Genomic DNA, 14,957 nt, shown 5'->3' on the forward strand with positions numbered 1-14,957 from the left:
TCCTAAGGATACTTTCCACAATGACTTCAAAATGGAAAGATTTCTCATTTCATTTTTGACTCCATGATCAGGACCATTCTGCAATGGCTATTATTTCTATTATGATAAAATTTCAAATAAATGTTACAAACATGTTAAATTACATTTAAATATAACTGCCAAATAACATCTCAGGAGTAAAACTTCAGACTTAATCACAGGAAATAGAACAAAATAAATTCTGCAAATACAGGCATTTTTGTGTTAGTTGAGGGCTTTTTCCTAAATATCATTACCCTATTTCATTAAACCACAGGAAAGAAAATAATAAAAATCAAAGCAAGCAAAACCAATTTGGTAAATTGTTTTATTGTTAAACAGATGACACATCACTTTAACTTTGTAAAATCCCACCACCTATCAGTCAGGTTTAAAAATTCCCAGAGCTCACTGGTGCAGAAAACAAGCCCTAGTGAGAATCTTTGCCCGTTTTCTGGCATGAGTTAGCAGGGTGGGGAACCCCAGTGGGGTTTACAGGACAAGCTACCGGTCTGGACAACTTCTGCTACCATGTCCTCGGTCTTGACCAGACTAGACAGTTCTCAGACCACTGTGCTGCTACAAAGGACCTTCACAGCACCTTCACCAAGGAAAGACAGTCTATCCACCTGCCAAGGTATATGAAGCAACTGAAGTGCCTTACGAACAGCAGGTAATGGAACTAAGGCTGTCTAGCCTGAGGAAGAAGTTGTTCAGTGGGGACCTTTACACTTTGTAGCACGGTGGTTCTTGGTCTCTTTCACCCAATAATAAACAATAGGAAGAGAGAAAATGGCCTCAAATTGCACCAGGGGAGGTTTAGATTGCATACTGAGAAAAAAATCTCTTCACCAAAAAGGGAGAACATGCTACCCAGGGAAGTGCTGAAGTTACCATTCCTGAAGGTATTTAAAACACATATAGATGCGCCCCTTAGGGACATAGCTTAATGGTGGACCTGGCAGTTCTGGATTAATGACTGGGCTTAAGGGTCCTTTCCAACCTAAACAATTCTACAGGAACAGGAGCACTAGCAAGCAAGCGCTCAGCCAAGTTCAAAGAGCACCTTTTCCCTAACACTTCTCTGAGAGGAAATAATGTGTCCAAGTCCTCAGCCTGAAATCAGTCTTGCTGGAAAAGGAGCTGGTGGCAATCTAGTCTTCCTAGGATTTTCCTGCCAGACTGACCAAAGCACTAGCAAATTGGAGAAAGGATTGTGGAAATTTTACCTGCAATCAAAGGACAACAATCCCATTTATCCAGTCAATGAGCAGATCCACTATGCCAGCCATAGCATTTAGGGTCTTTAAAAGGTCCCACAGCACACAGCTCAGCTGTGAGGAGGCAGGTAGAAAAAAGTAAGTTCTAACTACTTTGGCAAACCTTACTGAGCAGCTCTGAGAATCTATCTGGGAAACAGATAGGTGGGCCAGAGCACCTCTCATCCCAGCTGCTCTCTGGTATATTGTCCTGGGGTGACTTTATGATACTGGTATCCCAAATCGTCTGGTTTATGTTATATATTAAGTTCTGCACCTTTAAGACTGGCTCTGAGAGCGAGTTGGGGGGGAAGAAGAAGCACGCAGTTTGTGTTAAGGAAAAACATCATTCCCACACATCCTGCTCCTGGACTGTGGTGTCTGCAGCACGGACAGACAGCAGGACAGAGCTTCTCTCTGGCTTTTAGTTAGTTTTAGCTAGCTGAGGCAGAGGAGTTCCCTGGACCTTTGTTTTTTCCCTTTTTTCTTGGATCTGTGCAAACCTGCTCTGGACTGAACACCCAACCAAACCCCGGGAGATCACGCCTTTGGCCCACCGGGGCCTGGGCCTCGGCACTTTCCAGCGCTGAAAGGACTGATAAGAACCTGAGCGAGCCGAGCTACACCACATGAAAAGAACTTTTCTTCCTAGACTTGCCATCCCATCGAACAGCGAGAGGTTTTATTATTTAATATTATTCAATTTCTGTTAAATAAACAGCTTTTTCCACTTCTCTCCAAGGAATTTTTTTTTTCCTTTCCTGGACCAGTTGGTGGGGAGGGGGCATTTCCCTGGAGAAACCTCCATTTAGAGTTTTCCTCCCTAATTTGCCCTAAACTAAGACATATATGCAACCAGAAGCCATTGCACCTGCACTCTGGAGCACACCTTCCAGATAAGAAAACCTTCAAGACAAGAACCATAGATAGTGAAAGAAGAGAATGCTCAGACTGACATGTCATTATTTGTGGTCTTTTCCTCTGCCTCTCCCAGACACAAGCCTGGAATGTGGTCACACCAGAAACAGCAAGGGGCTTTTATATCATATATGCACCACTAAGATCAAGAGTTCTGTTCAGAGAAGAGATAAAGAAAATGTTTCTATAAAGGTTGGTGAAACAGACAACTGGGAGAGTAAGTGTAGACATAGCCTCACAGTCCTCCATACAGATGATGCAATAGTCCCATCAATTTTCAGCATCACCTGAATAAGGTCCAGTGTCTAAAGATTTCTTATTCAAGATATAAAAAGACATGGATAAGAAAATGCATGGAGTTTTTTTGGGTTTTAAGTTTTTTTATCAGGTTTGATGCTCAAATAAAAAAAAAAAAAGTCAGTGAAAAAAGGGCAAAACTGTGACAATTCTCTTATTTTTGGATCCAGATCCCCCAAAACAGAAGTTTAATTTGTTGGCATCTCCTCATCATTGCAGATCAATATGGCTTGAGCTGATTCAATTCTTTATGAAATATGCAGAAGCTCCTACAGCAGCACATAATTATTTGGAATCACAGCTCAGCTGTGACTGGGGATGTAGGCACAGCATCAAACACTACAGGTGTTCAGCTGCACTTTGGTCCCATGATGCAAGCACCCAGCTACTCAAGAGATTTGTAGAAGACATCTATTTGTGTGAAATGTCCATCAGTTTGGAGTCATGCATGGAGCAGCCTGGAAGACTCCAGTCACCACTACTGTTATAACAAGAAGTTTTCTTAATCACAGTGTAAACACAGGGACTGTGACCTCTGATTAAGGTTCTTAATCTATAAGAGCTCTTGAAGGCTAAATATTCACCATTTTGTAGGATTTTTAAGATCTCCACAACTGGGTTGGATATATCTGTCCACAACAAGGAACTTGAAACCAATTTATAAAAATTTAAGGAAGATAAGCAGGCAGGTATTCACAGTTCCATGGCAGATCTACTATGAAGTTGCCAGTACAGGATTTGTGAATCCACATAGCTGGCTTTAGGCTGATAAAGACAGCTGACAATCAGAGCCCAATCTATCATCTGTCTTATTTCCATTGCACATCAGTAAACAACAGCTCTAGTCAGTATGTTATTTATTATTTCTGTCAGCTGCAGTAATGATTAGCAGTTGTGGATCCACCATTTTGAGTCACAATCTGTAACATTAAATAAGTTCTCTTCTGCCAAGGAATTCATAAAACATTAACTTATTAAGAATACAATGAAAGGCTATGTATTTTTCAAATATGCCATAGTTTCATCCAACTCTTATTCAAAATTCAGGCTGTTCAATATGAAAGATGAAACAGAGGCATGCAAAGTGAGGTTGCCACCAGCACCTCATTAACTTGATGGCTCTGTTTCCAGGCTTGTTAGGGACTGGCAAATGAGACTAGCTCTTAGCAGCAATAAAAGTAACCACAGATGTACTGCAAGTGTCATTAGTGAATGAAAGATGTAGCAGCTCAGACGCATGCAGTACTGAAATTAGACAGAAAGCCAGGCAATTCCTGCTTCAGACAGGAAGCTACAGCAACCTTTCCTGCCTGACTAAAGAGGTCCTTCTTGCCTTAAAGTTACTCTCAGAGAACATCAGAACGAACATCTGGCAGGGACAGCAACATCCTAAGACTGTATCAAGTAACCAGCAACTATAGCTAGAAGAATATATTGCTATATGGTGTTTAGAGACAAGGGATGTTTTCATGGAACATTTTAATAGGGGACTTGAAAGCAGAACCGTATATTATTATATATATATATATAATTATAATTGGAATTGCGGAAGAAAAAGGCATTGTAAATACATTGATGTTTATTTTGAATTGCTTCTCATGTTGGTAGTAGCAATAGTGTGGCAGAAAGAGTTTAAAGAGAGGTAGGACACCTCCTGAGCACAACCACCATAGCATCAAGCATACAAAAAAATTCTGCTTGTCCTTCAATTAGTGAGAATTTTCTTGCTTCATTACCTTTGCTGTGATTTAGCTTTCTTCTTGCAAGAATTAATATATTGGAGTTTGAAAACACTATAACATGCTTTGGCTTACTTTCAGTCTGCAAGGATTCCAAGGAATGTTTTCAGACCTTGGGTATTCTTGGACTTTGGGAAAACAGTTGGTGCTCTTAAACTAAAAAAGCTGTAAATTGCATAGGGTTGACATCAAAAGATAGCCTAAAATTGAGAGTACAAATAGTCTTATAGTATTGCGGTATTATTCAGTACAATTAGGTTATAACAGAGCATCTCAAGAACGCAGTATAAAATCATATCATCAGATCCTTTGGTGTGGATGGATGAATTTTTCAGAGGCAGACTGATGAGATGAGAACATTACCAGAGGTACACACCAGATGCTTTTAGAGAATGATGAAACATCCTTGCTAAAACTACTTTTCCCATATGGACTTGGAAGACTTTTCTCCCTTCGTTTCACAATGAGATTAACCATGAAAACCTGGAAAGGCTTGGCTGATGTCCAGCTTTTACCAGTGCCTTGGTTTGAAAAGACAGGTGTCTGCTAAGGAAGGAGCCTCACTTGAAATGGAAAATGTAAACCCCCTCCCTCCAAATTATCATAATTTTGAAATTAAGGGGCTCTCAGACAAAGATATGGGAGTAGAAATAACTAGTTCTTTACTAGTATGTATAAATAAAAAAACCCCTACAACTTAATACAAAAATTAAAATAAAATGCAGCAGTACAAAAAACACTGACAGAGTCAGAATACCTGACACCCAGTTGGTCAGGTAGCAGTCCAATCAAATGGTGGCTGCAGTCCACTGGACTACACTCCACCAGTCCACTGACAGATATGGTTCTGATCCTGTAGAAGGGTGCAGTTTTCCTCTGTAGGTCCAGTGGTGGCGTAGTGGTGGTCTTCCTCTGGGAATCCAGTGGAAAAAAACTGACTGGTGTTCCAACTCTCAGATTACATCCAGGTAGGAATGTCTGGCTCCTCCCCCTGGGTGGAGCATCTCACAATGGGATAATGTAATTTTATCAGTCATGCAGAGAGACTCAATTGCCCATTAACAGAAGATATCCCCCTGGAGGAAGGATGGGTCATGAAAGAGATAGAGAACACTGCCACACCTGGTTTTAACAGCTGGCCCAGTAACAGAAGATATTCCTCTGGAGTAATGAGGGATAGGTCATGAAAGAGATAAAGAACACTGTCCCATCTGGTTTTAACAAATGGTAATAGAATACATACTTTTGGTTACATCTTGCATTGCAACCCAAGACAACCAGAAACAGCAAGAATTTATTTCAGGAATAACACCAGTTAGAGGTAAGGAAGATTTGCTGTCCTTGTGACCAAGGGCCCAAAGAAAAGGCATACCTCACTTCAAGCCCCAAGAGGCTTACAGGACTCTCCTGATCTTTTCCTTGCACATAAACAGCTCTCTGCCAACCAGGTGGGCAGACAGAAAGGTTTCACGTACTCCTTCAGAATGAGGCAGCAATTTCTTCTTCCATGCATGATCAGCTGATGGTAAGTTCAGTCTGATGCCAGAAATCCAGAATGTACATCTGCCATGCTGCAGGTACATCTACCTAATTAACTGTATTTCCTCCTTAAGAACCATTGACTACTCCGCTTTTTGCTACAGAACGTATTTGAGTATGCCAGTAAAATAGATATGCAGCCAAGCTTTAGTTTCTTGAATTTATAAATCCATAAAAAGATTCAGGAGTCTAAACTGAGCCTACCAGCATGATCCTGAGCTTTTTAGGAACTTCAAAGAACTGGTTGAGAGGGCAACTAATACCTCTGCTCCACAGACAGTCCTTATGTGGCTGACCCAGCATAATTTCAGAGTCCTTTGGAAGAGAGAAGGCAACACCATACTGCATTGTAGAAGCACTTTTTGCTCAACACATGCTTCAGTTGGCCATGGACACCCTCAAGAAACATGCACTGACACATCAGAGCTTACACACCAGCAACCACATCTTAAGAGCTGTACAAGGTCACATGTGGCAGCAAGAATTCAGGAGGGAGATAAGGGCTGCAACTAGTATTAAAAACACACAGCAGGCTTACAGGTCCTGAGCAAGGGGAACAGGCCAGCCTAAAAGAAAACACGTGTATCTGGTAGCAGACTGGTGAACCATAAGTTTTCAGAAAAGGAACAGAAAAAAGATCCCAACAGGTTTAGATCTTCTGTCACTTACAACACAAGTGCTAAAAGATTTTTATATCCCTGAAGTTTAGGTTCTTATAGAAGCCTCTGTCTATGAACTATGCACTCTTTAAGTCTAGAAAAATGGATAAAGGAAAGTTATGGCCTTCCAATAAATTGTACAATTTGTCACCACCCCTGTCTTCAGAGTTTTTGAATCATGTAAGAAATTAATCACAATTTCAGATTTCAGGTACACTCATGTTTTACACTGAATTTAGAAATGGCTTTTTTTCCCAATATCCTGCAAATTGTAGTTATAAGAGATATGCTCCTGTCAGAGACAAAACTGTTCTAGATACCACTAAGAATGGCCATAAGCTTCTAGTACTAAAAAGGGAGAGATGGGCAAATATCGCTAAAGGACACCAAATGATTCACATGAACACCTTTCAGCATTAGAACAGGAAAGAATCAACCTTTATTCTCTGACTCCAGTATTTATAGATTCTCGACAATGACCAGGGATTGGATAATTAAGTTACCACCTTCTCAATCACACTGGTCATGCGAAATGTCCATCAAAAGATGTTTCTTAGAAGGAATGTGATAAACAACTTACGTTTATAGAACTTTGATGGGAAAGTAACTAAAACTATGAAAACATTATCAGAAGGCTTTAGTTTTCAGGGCGACAGGCAAATAATGACTTTTTCATACATATTACATTGAAAGAACAACACAATAGAAAGAAAATGAAGCTGACCTTTGGTATTTTTAAGTCCTGAAAGGTTTTCGCAGGTTTGGGAAAATAATTTACTCTCTGTTGATTAAAGCAGCAGCTAAACATGGATGACTGATCTCATTTTGCCAGTTTGCAGTTCATGCCAGGTAGAGAAATATGGAGGATACACAGGAAATTCAGAGGTTAATACTATCACTATGTTATTTAAAACTGCAAGCTGTGAATCGTCATCGTTCAAGCTGATTCTAGAAGTTTTATATCTAGTGTTTGAGGAGATAGAGTGTTTAATTCCAAAGGTCAAGATCACAATAGTTCTCTGAAACAAAAGCAAAATCTCCCAAGAAACCTCTCTCAGTAATAATAGCAGTATATTGCCCGAAGGAAAAGTAATCAGATTTCCAGGCGCACTTTGTAAGTAATCTTGTTTACTGTAATTTTGCAACATCTTTCACAAATTTTTCATCTGAAATCAGGAAGGCTATAGCTTGTATTCTGACGGGTTGAAAGAGCTCAGTAAGTAAAGTACATCCCTGTGTGGCTGGCTGTGTTTGGGAATACGTAAGAATACTCTGCCACACAAAAGAAAAAAAAAAAAAAAAGGCATCTCAGACATCAGTGGTATATTTTAACAACTAAATAGAACATTAAGATAGAAGGAAAGCCTCCTCTAATTTCCATTGGTTTCCAAGTTTTTTAAGACCCCTAGAACATAAAAATAGTTCACAATTAATGAATATCCATCCTAGCAATGTTCAATCCCATGTTCCACATTCTAAGCTGTTCTGTGAAGCACAAGCAAGAAATCCAAATTGAGTGTTACAGTGAGTCATTTTGGATTTTTGTCTCCACAACAAGCTTAAGTAATTTTCAGTGAAATCTTAACTGCTTTATACAAAATCTAAGGGAAACGACAGTTAAGAAATATTTCCCTTATTTTCAGATGCATAGCACAGATCTGCACAGAACTATCCTGCTTCACTTCCACTGGGCCTTCTCTACAAAATTAAGTCTTCAGTCAAAACAATCACACATGTGCAAGTTGTGCAAAACGAAAGATAAGGTTATTAATACCATCTTTTGTGGCTCAGATACTCCTAACTACATGTCCCTTTCATATCATCAGGAACAAAAAAATGGCTAAAATTCTACAGCTCTATAAAATGTGTATTCTTTATTCAGATGCAAGAGAAACACATCTAAACCTTCAGGAATATTTTAATCACAAATGCAAACAGAAACTAGACTATAAGCACTTTTAGGTGTAATTCTGGGCAGGGCTCCAAAGGATTTTGTCCAGCATCCTGTGGCTAGAAGTCCATATAGGCAAGCTTTCTCTCTGTCTGAAGCTACTTTTATCTGTCAACTGGAAACTCAGACGAATCCCTCCTCTTTCTCCCCTCACCCATCCAGCTGTTAGTTACAGGAAGATAAAGGCTCAGGAAAATTATTTTATAAGCATTTTTTTTCCCTCTTCTGGTATGTCTGGAATTCCAAACGCAGACTGAACTATTAAATTCACTCTTTCTGAAGAAGTAATGCCTGGCAAGATTCAGACAGCTCACAGTTTTATTTCCATAACTTTCAGCAGTCCTTCCATCCAGTTTTATGCCACCTTCACCTTCACTACTGTGAAGAATTTACCTCAAGAAATGAAATTACCAAAATAACCACATGCAACTTGTAAACAAGCTATAGACCATACCACGACTGAAAAGTACAAAATTTAGTGCTAAACACTGTCAAGCCCAAATTCTGACTGTGGGAAAGTACAATGTACATCTCCACAGCTAACTGCCAGTCAGACTTCCAATTCCACCGTCCAAGAGTCCCTTTGGCCCTGATGGACAAGCACCCACATTAACATACTAGAATGAGGTAAGTGGTCAAACCTGTATTTTGCACACAGAGCTCCAGAATTTAAACCCTTGGTCATTAAACAACTGAATTATGAAGCACCACCATTACTGGCCTCACTTTTACATGTGCTTTCTATTTAGTAGGAATGGTTGAACAAAAAGCTTAAAATACAACTAATACAAACACCAAAAGGAAATAAACCACCTACTGACTCAAAGCTTAGCTAATCCTGCAGGGAGTTCCTGCAGGTTTTAAGACAAAAGTTTGGCCAAACAAGAAAGCGGGATTCTCTGTATAAGCAAACACTAGCAGCAGCGCCTCTAGGAGAATCCATTAGATTATACTGACCTGCTCATCCTTGCCTTTAGAGATAACTAGCTCTATTCAATAAACATTCAGCTTTCCAGAAGACCATAAAAATATTAATTTTTTTAAAAAAAGAAAGGGGGGGAGAAGAAGAGTCTGAGACCACTCAAATACCCGTTTACTTCAGAAGTATACAGTAATGCCAACAGCCTGCCTTTAATCATTAACAGCAGAAAAACTCTGTAAAGGACCAAGAATTTTACTGCCCTCTGCAGCTTTTCCTTTGCAAGGGCAAAACGCCACCCTTTTCAGAGGAGATAAACTGATACCAACAGTCACCTGCTGCTGTGACACATTTTTCTTCCCAAAGCCTGGAAACTCCACACTGAGCACACAGAAAAGACATCCGACCAAACAAACTTCACCCTCCTTAAAAACAAAGGCTGCGCTGTCCCAAAAGCTTTATTGAGAAAATAGGTCAAATGCTAGAAAATTTTATCATGGGGGAGGGAGGGGGCCAGCACAAGGAGGGGCGCGGCCCCTCCTTACTTGCACAAAAAATATTACTTCAGATACACGTATCGGCTGCATTTTTGTGCGGCGATTCAAACTGTACCACTACAAAGGCCATCACGACCAAGCCGCCAGCTGGAAGAGAGCGGAGCCAAGGAATTAAGTGAATTAAACTCGATGCGCTTGTTGACTCTGTTTTCGCTCCATCAGCCGCACGGCCGCCGCTCCAGCCTCGCCTCCAAATATCGGGCAGCAAAGTTCGGGCGGGGGTTCCCCTGCCGCCGCCGCCGCCTCGGCGCCTCCCGCTGCCAACTTTCCGCCGCAGGAGATGCAGCACGGGCTCTCGGCCGCCCCGTCCGGCTCGACTCGGCTCGGCTGAGAGTGGCGGGTGCGGCGATGCCGGCAAGGCGGCGGGAGAGGGGATGCCAGGCGGCGGCAGCGGGGATGCCCGGGAAACTGGGGATAACGCGGGTCCCGGACCGGGAGGGCGTCTCTTACCAGCCCGGAAGCGAAGAAGACGGCGAGCAGAGCTAGGCAGGCGCCCATCACGATGAGAAGCAGGAAGACGATGAGCGGATGCTGCTGGCTCATGCAGTAGTAGGACTCGTAGAGCCAGTCCCGGGAGCGGGACTGTCCGCCGCTCGCCCCGCAGCCGCCGCCCGCCTGCTCTGCCCGCTCCAGCAGGTAGCGGCGTCTCCTCCTCCTCATCATCGCTTCCCGACACATCGGGCAGAGCCCGCGCAACTCCCTCAGAGCCGCCGCTGCTGCAAGAAGCAACCGGGGAGTGGAGCGGGGCGCGCTCCCGCGCGGGAGGCGGAGAGGAGGAGCCGCGGCATGGACACGGTACGCCGGGATGCCGCGGTCGCCGCGCAGCCCGCCCGAGGCTGGTGCGCCTCCGGAAGGCGCCACCCCGCACGCACATGCCTTGCCCTGCTCCCCCGGAGGCGGGGGCAGTAGGTGCGCTCCTCCTCGCCGGCGAGGGCAGCGGGCGCCCGCCCAGAATAAGTGCCCCAGGGCGGCGGTAGCAGTGGGATGTGCCTTCGCGGGCGACCGTGAAAGCAGCCCTTGCCTCGTGCGCCTCCGCACCAGCGCCGAAAGATGCCCCTGGCGCCGGACCACCTGCCCCGGCCTCCGCCTGCTTGGGGCCAGGACCCCTCGCCGCCCGGAGGGGCGCGGTACCGCTGCAGGGGCCGGTCCCGACGGCGGCCGTGAGGCGGAGAGCGCGGCGTATGCCTCTCCCGGCCCGCCCCCGGCGGCCTCGGCCCTGCCCGGCTCCCACGGGGACGCCGCTACCTTCCCCAGGGTGTGTGGCAGCACCTCCCGGCGCTGGAGGGAGAGACGTTTGGAGATTGCTTTGAAATTACTCCCACGGGCGGAGGGCTGTTGCAGGACTGTTTCACTGGGTATCTTTTCCGGAGGCGGAATCTCGTTTTTAGAAATCATACTTCGATTTTGTCAAAACGAGCATGCAAGTTAGAAAGAAGCATAGCATACATTTTCCCCAGCTTAACATGTTCCGAAGGATTTGGCTAATACCTATCAAAGCAGGGACTGCAAAGATGCTGGATATCTAACAAAATAAAGTTATGTATCTGTCTTGGACAGCATTTACAGGCAGTTCTGCATCCCCAGCCCATTGCTTCCCTGAATGCCCCCCCCCCCCGCCAGGTTAAGTCTGTCTCTGCCTTCTCTGATTTGCCCTCAGCCTCTGTTGTTGCTTTGTCTCGTCCTGAAAACTCGTAGAAGCTGCCAGAACGCTCCCAGGAGAGGAAGAGACCACAGCAACACAGATGCTAATGGGCCTGAATGTCCCAAGGGTGTCTCCTGATGATTGGAGTGATGTTAGAAGCAAGAGGGAGTAGGGAGTACTATGCTACTACAAAAGGTGAAAAACTGGAGCCAACGTAAGTGGTCATAAATTGTCATAAATGAGACATAGAATAGAGGGCTGACCATTAATCAGGTGGAAGAGAAGGCAGGTAGCTAGGATGATATAGACCAAAACTATATGGACTGTGAACTAATTTATATTTAACACCTAAATTCTGTGCCATTGATTTTTCTATCCAGAAAAGGAAGAGATGGGTCCTCAACAAGTGTCACAATGCAGAGAAACCAATAACAGTACAGCTCCAAAGCCCTGTCCATATATTTGCACCCCTTAGATTCCTTGGATTTTTAAGAGGGATGAGACTTGAGCTTTCTGCCCCCTTTTCCTCTCAGCTGGCTGGATGGAAGAAAAGCTGCTTGTTCTTCCTTCCCCTGAAGTGCTTTCTGGGGCAGGAGGAACACATAAAAGAGAAGTGGAAAGTTACAACCGCACCCACAGTTTTGGGAGAGAGAGGGTGAAAAACTCTCAAAAGCAGCAGTGATAAGATTGAAGGATGAACACAAATCTATGTCGGGAGAACATTCTGGCAGAATTAATTGCTGGGAAGGAGTTAGTAGAGGTGGGTGTGAGAATTTTTGCAACATGAAAAGGCTTTACTTACAGTCACTTCAAAAATTATGGAGTTGGCCACCCTCACTGTCACACACACATATATAGTGAGAATAGGGAATTAAAAAAAAATCAAGAGCCAAACCAGAATTACAACATCAAACCTCTTTGAAAAGCAGATCTCAGAATGTGGTATTTGAAGGCATATCTCAAAGGTAGAAAGACCAGTGTCACATATACACTTCTTTAAAATTCAAGAATAATTCAATGATCCAGTAAGTACTCAGAAAAATGCAAAAGATCTGAACAGGCAAAATGAATAATGCTCTCTGTTCCATGTGTACAACAACCATCCTCACAAAAGCATTTGAAACTTAGACATTAATTTAATATCTGGTGGTAGAAGTGGTTATCATCTTCTCCCTGCTGATTCCGCTTTAATAGCTTTCCAGTGCTTTCCACCTCCCTGAACCTGAACAGGAAAGGCCAGTCCAAAGAGTTTACCATGATGATCATGTCATTCGTTTGTTATTTCAGAAAGATCTTAAGCCTGTAACAGCTAATTCCTCATTATATTACTCTCATGTAATTTCTCAGGAAATAAAATTATAATTGCACAGCAAAAATTTAATTAACTCAAAGGCTGTCCAGTGGTATCTCATGCCTTTCCAAAACAATGGGACAAGCATAACTCTCTTCAGAAAGACCAGATATAAGGTGTTTCAACAGAAGAGCAGGAGAAATTAACATGGTAAAAGAGGAAAAAGGTAATTTATAAACAGCCTCTTAAGGGCACAGAAGCAGGCAATTCCTAGATGTTCCAAGTCAAAGGTGTGAGGCAGAAGGCCAGCTTGGCTGAACAGGGATCTTTTTTCAGAAGTAAGATGAAAAAGGAAGGTATATGGCCAATGGAAGCAAGGTCAGGTGAAATGGAAAGGATACTAAGATGCTGCTTGCCACTAGGGAGAAAATTGGTGCGTCCAAAGTTCACAGTACTTCCAGAGTAGTAGTTGGTCAAAACTGTAGGGGGAAATAGATAAAAGTTTTTTAGAGTATATTTATGGGAATAGACAGATTAGAAAGAACATTGGCCTGTTAGAGGATGAGGATGGTCACCTCTCAAATAGGGATATGGAGAAGGCAGAAATGTTTAATGCATTCTTTGCCTTGGTCTTCAGCATGGATAATGGAAAAAGGGAATCTCAGTGCCCTGAGCTGAAGGACCATGACTGAGAGAATAATCAAATCCCAGTCAGCCCTGAAATTGTGTGGGATCTGCTGCTCCAGCTGAATCCCTAAAAATCTACGGAGCCTCATAGGATTCATCTGGGAATCCTAAAGGAGCTAGCTGATATCATCCCAAAACCTCTCTTGATGATTTTTGAGCAGTCTTGGGAATCCAGAGAGGTCCCATCTGAATGGAAGCTGGTGAATGTTGTCCTGATTTTCAAGAAGGGAAAGAAAGAGGACCCCAGAAACTACACACCATTTAGTCTCATTTCAGTGCCCAATAAAATCATGAAACATAATTTTCTGGACAGTATTGAAAAACACCTACAGGACAATGCAGTAATCAGTCACAGCCAGCACAGCTTAAATCATGCTTGTGAAACCCGATTTCCTTTTGTGACAGGGTAACCCAGCTCGCCACAAATGCCATCAAACGCCATCTAGAAATGCCATTATATGTAATCTTTTTGGACTTCAGCAAAGTTTTTGATATCTCATGAAGGAGATGAGCAAATATCACAGCAGATCTGTGATGTGTCTTGTCTCACAGTATTCTTCTGGACAAAATATCCAGCATACAGCTGGATCACCATGTTAAGTGATGGGTGAGCAACTGGCTTACAGATCAGGCACAAAGAGTTACAGTGAATGGGGTTACATCATGCTGGTGTCCAACTCAACATATTCTACGATTCTAATTTTACAATTCTATTATATGTTTCCACTGGACTCTTGTGTTTTCTTGTCCAGCTGATGGACTCCCCCGCTCTACTTTCCCTCTCGAAACTAGAAACCTACATCTTTCAATTCATCCTTCATACTTCAGCTAGAAACATCCCACACCTTAATGTCTGAAACCCTCATCAATTCTTAGATCAGGTCTCTAGATAGAGGCAAGGTCCAGTGGAAAAAAACCCCACACTGTCATATAAATAATGACTGCAACATTGAAACTGTGCAGTACCCAAATCTGAATTTGAACTTCTAATTTGAATGCTCTACTTTTTATTTAACATATTAACACATTTCTTTCTCCCCATAGGATGCATTAAGCAAACATGATTGCAGTTGAATGACAATTATGTCATTGCCAAAGTTGAAATGCCATATGTTTTTAGAGACCAATTACCCTAGGTAGCTGAAAATAAACATCCTTACTTGGCTCAACCTGAGTTTGCTATGCCCCAGGGAAAAGGAAGGTACAGTGAATTCTGTAATTTGTGGTTGAAAAGCAAAGGACTTCAGAAAAAAACATCTTCATGTATTCTACCTTATTTCTCTAAATGTGGAACAAAAACAAAGCTAGCACTTAAGATTGTCAGAAACTATTTCCTGTGTACCATTGGGACTCCAACAACATGAAAGAATCTGTTCCTTAGCCAGCTGGTGTCTGTTGTACCCCTCTGGAGAAGCAAAAACCGCAGAACAAAAGGTTGAGGTCCATAGCTCAAAGCAACCGTGAGCCAGAGGCATTACACA

At 42.8% G+C, this 14,957-nt stretch overlaps 1 protein-coding gene across 1 annotated transcript in view; it reads right to left on the bottom strand.

Annotated features, from left to right (window-relative positions):
* Positions 1-10,727, bottom strand: part of ADCY2 (adenylate cyclase 2) — a 270,105-nt gene extending 259,378 nt beyond the window's left edge. Inside the window, exon 1 of the mRNA XM_088055670.1 lies at positions 10,307-10,727. Within this exon, the coding sequence (XP_087911796.1) occupies positions 10,307-10,534 (228 nt within the window). The 5' untranslated portion in view covers positions 10,535-10,727. The remainder of the gene's footprint in view (positions 1-10,306) is intronic.
* Between the last annotated feature and the right edge of the window lie 4,230 nt (positions 10,728-14,957).

This window comes from Pseudopodoces humilis, chromosome 1 (genome assembly GCF_049639895.1).
Source record: "Pseudopodoces humilis isolate 2021_Gansu_Grassland_sample_001 chromosome 1, ASM4963989v1, whole genome shotgun sequence".
Taxonomy (NCBI): domain Eukaryota; kingdom Metazoa; phylum Chordata; class Aves; order Passeriformes; family Paridae; genus Pseudopodoces; species Pseudopodoces humilis.